We start from the raw sequence: 8,327 nt of genomic DNA, 5'->3' as shown, positions 1-8,327 counted from the left end.
GGGCTGCTCACAGCAGCCGGCGCTGGTCAGTGTGTGAATCCTTGCCCTGTGCTCGGCATAGGCTGCGCTATCCCAGCTCTGGCCCCTTTGCACCCACTAGCATGGCGATTCCTAGGGTGGCACCCAGCCCTGGGCTGCTGGAGACAAGAAGGGTTATGCTTGGAATGGCAGAAGCTAGGAGAGGGCAGAGCGGTTCCTCCTGGGGGTGAGCTCCGAACTCAGCACCACAAATGACTCAGAAGCACTGGGCCCCGGGTCACCCCTTGGGAGGGTGTCGCTGAAGCACCACAGCTGCGATGTGGAGCTGGGACTGGAGCCCAGTGTCTATGGCTCAGACTGTCCCTCGAGCCCCAGGGTGAAGTGCAGGGCTGAGCCGCTCTAAGTGCCCCAGCTAGGCAGGCTCACAGAGCGGGTGTCCTGCCAGTCGGCTGGTGGAGCTGGGAAGATCTGTATAGCAGCAGGGTGCAGGTTGCGGAGCTGGGCCTGCCCAGTGCACCAATGCCAGGCCCATGGGGCTGGTGGTTTCCTACCAGTGCCAGTCTGGCTGGGGAAGTGGAGGGGTTCCCCAGAGGGCCAAATGTGGGGTGTCCCCAGTGCACGGGGCAGCCTGCACTCTGAGGGAGGGCTGATGGAGGGCTGGGAGCTCAGGTGACTATTGCCGATGGGTATGAGTCTGTTACCAAGTACAGTCATTTGTTTAATGAAGCCGCGTGTCCATGCGTCGCTCTGGCCATGCCAAGCGCAGTTTAGCTCTTCTGGGCCAGGGCTCGCCTCTACTGTCCCCGCTAGGGCCCTGCTGGCTCCTCGCGCTGAGCCCGCCTTGGGATGGTTGTGTCTGCGTGGAAGCAGAGAGAGCTGCGAGAGGAGAGAATGAACAGAAACATCAGACATTGGCTTCAGATGGGCCCCTCTCCTCCCCAGGGCTGCCAGCTTGGCACTGCCACTGGCCGTTCAGAAGCTGGAGTCTCACGTGCTGCTGCTCTGGCTGGTGCTGGTTAAAGCTGGCACCTGAGAAACCCCCGGAGAGGCAGGACGGTCCTGGGCCATGTCTTGCCAGTCAGTAGGGAATTCCCAGCTGTAAACCTGGATTCAATCCCCCTCCCAGACTGGCCATCGCTCCCACCTATCCTGCTGCCTCTTGCTACTGGCACTGGGCCACCCATGCCAGCCTTCATCTGGCTCCTGTCTTGCCCTTTGGTTGGCAGGGCCCCTGCTCTATCAGCGAGAACAGGGGTGAGCAAAGCTGGGCCAGTGTCTGGCCCTTGCTGCCCATGTCCGGGTACTTCTCCCCCAGCCCCCAGGCAACACCCTTCAGGAGCTTTGACTCTTTCCCAAGAAGGCCTGGAGCCAGCTGAGCCCTAGGCTTGCAAATCACAGCAAGTTTCTGTAGGCCAGGAGGTGGGGAGGAGGAATTCAATGCCCCCACCCCTTGTAGCTCTCCAGCCTACCAGTGCCACAAACACCAGTACCTCTGCTGGCTCCACAGGCGCCCATGGGCAGGGTTGGGGGAAAGGCCTAAGGGCATGGCATGCCATGCACAGCAGAGTTAGGAATCTGTGGGCACAGAGTGCCTGCAATAGGAGGAAATCTTGATCTAGGAGAACAAGGCCCCCACAAGGGCTGGCAGGCACAGGGGCCCAGATCTTGAGAGGTATTCAGGCTCCTAACTTCTATGGATTTCCCCATAAAGTTGTGTCTCCTGGCAACAGAGGTTCCTGTCTGCTAAGTAATTTCCTTTAGCTTTGACCGTCCCACTCGCCATGCTGGTATGCCCAGTGCTTGTGCTCTGCCTGGGCCCTGCCATGCACAGGCGTATTCTGGGTTCCTATGCCAACACAGCTGTAAGGCTGCTATGGGGAAGGCACATGGGAATGGTGAGGATGGGGATTGACAGTGTGAAGACAGAGAAGCCCCTTGTCTGCCTCGGCAATCTCAGCCCAACACACATGCTACCCTGCTATCATCACCCCACCCCCCTGTGACGTAGTTCAGGAGTCTTGTTCAGGACACCCCGCCCCAGCTAGGCCTGGCCTGAGCCACTGATGTGGTTCCTGCTGCCCTTATGTCATGGTTCAGGTGCCTCAACAGCAAAGAGAACACAGGGATGTTAGAGGGACAGAGACATGCAGCCCACTGCTGGCACCTTGCCTGCATCCAACCTGCACTGAGCCTCTGTCTCTATAGTGCGCAGCTCTGATGGCTTCCAGCCAGAGGGATGCCAGGAACTTTGGTTATGGCTTCCTCCCGTCCCCAACACTTCACTTGCCACTGAACTGCAGCTGCTTCTGCAATGGCAGACAGCAGCCTCGCACGGGCATGGAGAATGTTGTGTCTGGCTGAAAATGCAGTGGCAGGTCTAGAGAAACAGAATGTAACTACATAAGCTGGAATTGGGCCAGGAGGATGCAGCTGATTTTCCTACTCCTGAGAAAAGTACAAGGACATCTTTAACCACCACAAGAGCGTTACACCACCCTGTTGGTGGCACCAGGCATGGCCCAGTGTTGACAGAGGGGTGGAAAATGACAGTGCCAATGAAGGCTCCCTGTATTAGGCCTCTGCTTGTCTGAACCGCTTCCATGTTTAAACTTTAATTAACCCCACAGGCTAGATGGAAAGAATGGAATGTGTGGCAACTAGTTATCAGTACCAGGAGGCAATTATACAGCCTGCTTGCACCTGGCTAAAGGGAGTGAAACAGAATGACCGGTCAAGAAAAGTTACTAACAAGATAATATATTTTTTGCAAGTATGATCTAACCTGTTTAGAGTAATTGCTACGTTATAATGTATTTGCTGTATGGGAACTAAAAAGGAGGAAGAAGAGGGGGAGGGAGGGGGGAGCTGGGCATTGGGGGTAATAGACATGCTTAGCTAAAATCATGTATAAAGACAGAGAGCTGCTTGTATGAGGTGTGCTTGATCTGAGACGTGTGTCTCCAAGCATCCTGCGCTTTGAGATCTCAAATAAACTTTTTTTGCTTCTCCACCCTGGTGTGTCTAATTGGAGCAAGGCACTCCGGGCAACAAATCACTGTTGCTGTCGCCTCAGGCCTTTTGTGCCGGCAACAACCCCACCTCAGCTACCTGAGGGCACTGGGGGTCAGTGCTGCCTGAGGGAGGTGTGTGCCTACTGCATCAGCAATTCCATTTCTTGCCGCACCCGGGAATTCCTTGGAGCTCTCTTACACAGGTGTTTGCAAGGCCAGCGCCTGCTTGGCATGTGACAGTAGTGAGACTCACAACCTGAGAGAGTGTGGCTGCCCATCAGAGTTACATCCTGCCTCATTGACACATGTCCATACACAAACATGCGCACACACATGGACACATGTGCATGGACATACGCACACACTCTGCTCTGGTCCCTGCTGCCAGTAGCTAGAAGGTGGCACTTACGTCACACAGTCACTCCTGGGTCCTGCGCTGCAGAGTTCTGCTCCTGAGGGAAAGGCAGACAGAAACATGAGAGACAAGACCAGAGAGCATTTTGTAGCTCATGCTACACAAAGGAGATGGGGACTGCTGCAGGTTAGGATAGGGGACACTGGCAGAGCTATGCAGAGGCCCCCTTGCAGTGAACAAGCTGTGTCAAGTCAGGTGCAGCGGTGGCACTGTGTGAGGACTGGTGTGATAAATTTGCCAACCAATATACACGTAAGCAGGGTCTGAATGAATGCTTCCCTGACAGCTAGCTGGGAGGGGAAGAGACTTGGGTGTGTTTATGTAAATACAGTTTGCTCCTGTTCTGTTTACGTATTCAGAAGAATACAGTGGTGTCAAACTGGTGTTGGGTACACATCACCTTAGTACTGAATGCAGGGGTAGTGAAATACGGTTACCAATGTTGTAATTGTTGTAGGAATACAGGAAAGCAGGACTGTGCATAACCTGTCCCAAAGGGGTGGGGGGCACACTTGAAATAACCTTGTGAAAGCAGGGGTTTGAATGTCTGAGGCTTGGGACCTTGGTGGGGGGCTGTACAATAAGAACAGTTGTACTGGGTCAGACCAAAGGTCCATATAGCCCAGTATCTGTCTACCGACAGTGGCCAATGCCAGATGCCACTCCTCCTCCCCTCCCAGCTGTCAGAGAAACATTCATTTGGACCCTGCTTACATACAAGGTCACCTGTGACCAGTGAGTGAAAGTGTGTAAAGTATCACACTAGCCTGTTATCAGAGGGGTAGCCATGTTAGTCTGTATCCACAAAAACAACTACTAACATTTATTTGGACATAAGCTTTTGTGGGTAAAACCCCACTTCTTCAGATGCAACTAATCTATAACAGTCACTGTTGTTAGAAAAACTGAAGTCCAAACAAAATGTCCTCCGAGCACTAGGGCTGTGCAAGGGTCAGGCCTGGTGAACAAGCCAAGCATGGGACCGGAAATCAATAAATCAGAACTGGTGTCTTGGCACTTAGGCCTAATTGGTGAACAAAATACTGAGGGGATGGGCTATTTCTCCCACCCCTCCTCTTTGGGAGGGGTCTTACAAGAAAGGCCGTTTGTGGGGGGAAAGGCAGAAGAAGCTGTCTGACAACAACTGCTGGCTGTGAGGAAGGAAAAGCACGAGCTTTATCCTCATGACTGCCACCCCCCCCCCACACACACACACACACCATCTCCTGGGACCCTAGAATCGACCCTAACACTGCTGGGCCTTTGTCCTGCCTAGACTGGGCCAGTAAGAGGGACCCAGATGAAATCATCCACCCACACAGTCTTTTCCTTCCCTACCTTCATGAGTGGCAGGTGACCCCCCCCCCCCCTTCATGGAGACTAGCCCTGTGACCCTGCCCCTTCCGCACAAGACCCCCGTGACCGGAGCCCTGAGACACCCCCCCACACACACAACTTCTGTGGCCAGAGATACCCTGGGACAGCCAGAACCCTGAGCCCCTTCACACACCCCCACCAGAGTCCTGGGCCTGCCCCAGCCAGCCAACCAGCGCGGGCCGGCCTGGGGCCAGAGCAGCCCCAGCTGCGTCAATGGGCCCAGGGCTGGAGCAGCCTCAGCCCAGCATCCTGCAGCGGCGGATACAGCCAGGGAAGGCAGAGCCTTCCCCGGCCTATTATACCCACTGCCCATATGCACCTTATTTCTTCATTTTCCTCTCTCTCGCTCCTTTTGACTTCTGTTTAATCAAAGTCAGCCAAGCCTGTATATTTTGCAATGCTGCTGAGAGGCTGTGACCAGAAAGAAGCAGCTCAAAACAATGCCCTAAACAGCCTGATGCTGGTACAAGTTTGGCAGGTCTCAGAGGTGCTGATCACGGCCTGTGTTTTTCTAGCAGTAAGTTTGCAAGTGAAAGTAAACTCCAGAGCCAGAAACTGCATTTTTTTGTCTTTGCTGGTCTTGTCGCTCCCCTTTTGTGTGTGTTTGTGTGACAGAATACACCGCTGTGTTCACACACTAGGGTACTAGGCTTTGTACAAGGTATGGCTTGTATCCTTTGAAAAGGAGTTTGCCTGGGATCCCTCTGAGCAGAGGTACGCTAAGTGCTGCAGTAGGGGGACTGCGCTGGTGAGTATCTGAGTGTCTGTTGTGGGGGCAGTTTGGCAGTTTGACTGTGTGCTTGATTGTTTGATTGCTTGTTTGACCAGTTTGATTTGGGAGTGCTTTGTTCCAGCTGGGCCTGACTGTTATAAAAAGGCAGTCAGCTGTGAACCAGCTGAGCAGCGAACAGCAGAGAGGCAAACAGAAGGAGTTTGCCTGGGAGTTGGCCTGGAGAGAGCTCTTAGAAGGAAGAGACCATGGATGCTGAGCGATCTGCCGTTGTGACCTGCACAGGATGCGCCATGTTTGTCTTCCTTCCACAGGATAGAAGCGACTTTGTCTGTACAAAGTGCAAGCTGATCTCCATATTGGAGGAGAAGATTCAAGGTCTGGAGAAACGGATATCAACCCTGCGTTCCATAAAAGAAAATGAGGATTTCCTGGATAGACGTCAGGATCAGCTTCAGCGGGCACAATGTTCTGAAGATTCAGAGCAGGCTACACAGCGGGGACAGAAGGCCAGCAAGGATAACTGGCGGCATGTGACATCCAGAAGAGGAAAGAGTACCAGAAACGTCCATGTACCAGAAATACAGATACAGGTGAGCAACCGTTTTCATGTTCTCTCCGCAGGTACTAGTGCAGAGAGTGGAGTGGATGATACACCTGAGGGAACAGAAGGAGACTCCACTGATTGGAAGGCATGAGATGCACCATCCTAGGGATGGGGGTTCCACGACCACCACTCCCAAGAGGAGGAGGAGGAGGAGGGTGGTGGTGGTCGGGGACTCCCTCTTCAGGGGGACTGAGTCATCTATCTGCCGCCCTGACCGGGAAAACCGAGAGGTGTGCTGCTTGCCAGGGGCTAGGATTCACGATGTGACGGAGAGACTGCCGAGACTCATCAAGCCCTCAGATCGCTACCCCTTCCTGCTTCTCCACGTGGGCGCCAATAATACTGCCAAAAATGACTTTGAGCGCATCACTGCAGACTACGTGGCTCTGGGAAGAAGGATAAAGGAGTTTGAGGCGCAAGTGGTGTTCTCGTCTATCCTCCCTGTGGCAGGAAAAGGCCAGGATAGAGACCATCGAATCGTGGAAATCAACGAATGGCTACGCAGATGGTGTCGGAGAGAAGGGTTTGGATTCTTTGACCATGGGATGGTCTTCCAAGAAGAAGGATTGGCTAGGCAGAGATGGGCTCCACCTCACGAAGAGAGGGAAGAGCATCTTTGCAAGCAGGCTGGCTAACCTAGTGAGGAGGGCTTTAAACTAGGTTCACCGGGGGAAGGAGACCAAAGCCCCGAGGTAAGTGGGGAAGTGGGATTCCGGGAGGAAGCACAAGCAGGAGACTGCGAGAGGGGAGGACTCCTGTCTCAGACCGAGAAAGCGGGACAATCAGCGAGTTATCTTAAGTGCCTATACACAAATGCAAGAAGCCTGGGGAACAAGCAGGGAGAACTAGAAGTCCTGGCACAGTCAAGGAATTATGATGTAATTGGAATAACAGAGACTTGGTGGGATAACTCACATGATTGGAGTACTGTCATGGATGGATATAAACTGTTCAGGAAGGATAGGCAGGGCAGAAAAGGTGGGGGAGTTGCGTTGTATGTGAGAGAGCAGTATGACTGCTCACTCCAGTATGAAACTGCAGAAAAACCTGAGAGTCTCTGGATTAAATTTAGAAGTATGAACAACAAGGGTGATGTCGTGGTGGGAGTCTGCTACAGACCACCAGACCAGGGGGATGAGGTGGACGAGGCTTTCTTCCAGCAACTAACAGAAGTTGCTAGATCACAGGCCCTGGTTCTCATGGGTGACTTTAATCACCCCGATATCTGCTGGGAGAGCAATACAGCGGTGCACAGACAACCCAGGAAGTTTCTGGAAAGTGTAGGGGACAATTTCCTGGTGCAAGTGCTGGAGGAACCAACTAGGGGAAAAGCTCTTCTTGACCTGTTGCTCACAAACAGGGAAGAAATAGTAGAGGAAGCAATAGTGGATGGGAACCTGGGAGGCAGTGACCATGAGATGGTCGAGTTCAGGATCCTGACACAAGGAAGAAAGGAGAGCAGTAGAACAGAGACCCTGGACTTCAGAAAAGCAGACTTCGACTCCCTCAGGGAACTGATGGGCAAGGTCCCCTGGGAGAATAACATGAAGGGGAAAGGAGTCGAGGGAAGCTGGCTGTATTTTAAAGAATCCTTATTGAGGTTGCAGGAACAAACCATCCCGATGTGTAGGAAGAAAAGTAAATATGGCAGGCGACCAGCTTGGCTCAACAGTGAAATCCTTGCTCGTCTTAAACACAAAAAAACAGCTTACAAGAAGTGGAAGATTGGACAAATAACCAGGGAGGAGTATAAAAGTATTGCTCAGGCATGCAGGAGTGAAATTAGGAAGGCCAAATCACACTTGGAGTTGCAGCTAGCCAGAGATGTTAGGAGTAACAAGAAGGGTTTCTTCAGATATGTTAGCAACAAGAAGAAAGTCAAGGAAAGTGTGGGCCCCTTGCTGAATGAGGGAGGGAACCTAGTGACAGAGGATGTGGAGAAAGCTAGTGTACTCAATGCTTTTTTTGCCTCTGTCTTCACAGACAAGGTCAGCTCCCAGACAGCTGCACTCTGCAGCACGGTATGGGGAGGAGGTGACCAGCTCTCTGTGGGGAAAGAAGTAGTTCAGGACTATTTAGAAAAGCTGGACGAGCACAAGTCCATGGGGCCAGATGCGTTGCATCCGAGGGTGCTAAAGGAGTTGGCCAATGAGATTGCAGAGCCATTGGCCATTATCTTTGAAAAATCATGGCGATCAGGGGAGGTCC

General features: G+C 52.8%; 1 protein-coding gene across 4 annotated transcripts in view; it reads right to left on the bottom strand.

Moving 5' to 3' along the window:
• Window positions 1–679: 679 nt before the first annotated feature.
• The window catches only part of RELL2 (RELT like 2), a 79,733-nt gene continuing 72,085 nt past the window's right edge, over window positions 680–8,327 (bottom strand). For all 4 annotated transcript variants that reach the window (XR_005583485.1, XM_039483657.1, XM_039483658.1 and 1 more), the window contains 2 exons: window positions 3,400–3,442; window positions 680–855 (listed from right to left, as the gene is read on the bottom strand). Coding sequence is in view for 3 of the 4 variants with exons in the window: in XM_039483657.1 (XP_039339591.1) it covers window positions 3,401–3,442 (42 nt within the window). In the remaining variant the exon portion in view is untranslated. The remainder of the gene's footprint in view (window positions 856–3,399; window positions 3,443–8,327) is intronic.

The sequence above is a fragment of the Mauremys reevesii genome, linkage group 8, assembly GCF_016161935.1.
Source record: "Mauremys reevesii isolate NIE-2019 linkage group 8, ASM1616193v1, whole genome shotgun sequence".
Lineage (NCBI taxonomy): Eukaryota > Metazoa > Chordata > Testudines > Geoemydidae > Mauremys > Mauremys reevesii.
Note: the sequence above shows the minus strand (reverse complement) of the source record. Positions and strands in the feature narration are given on the sequence as shown.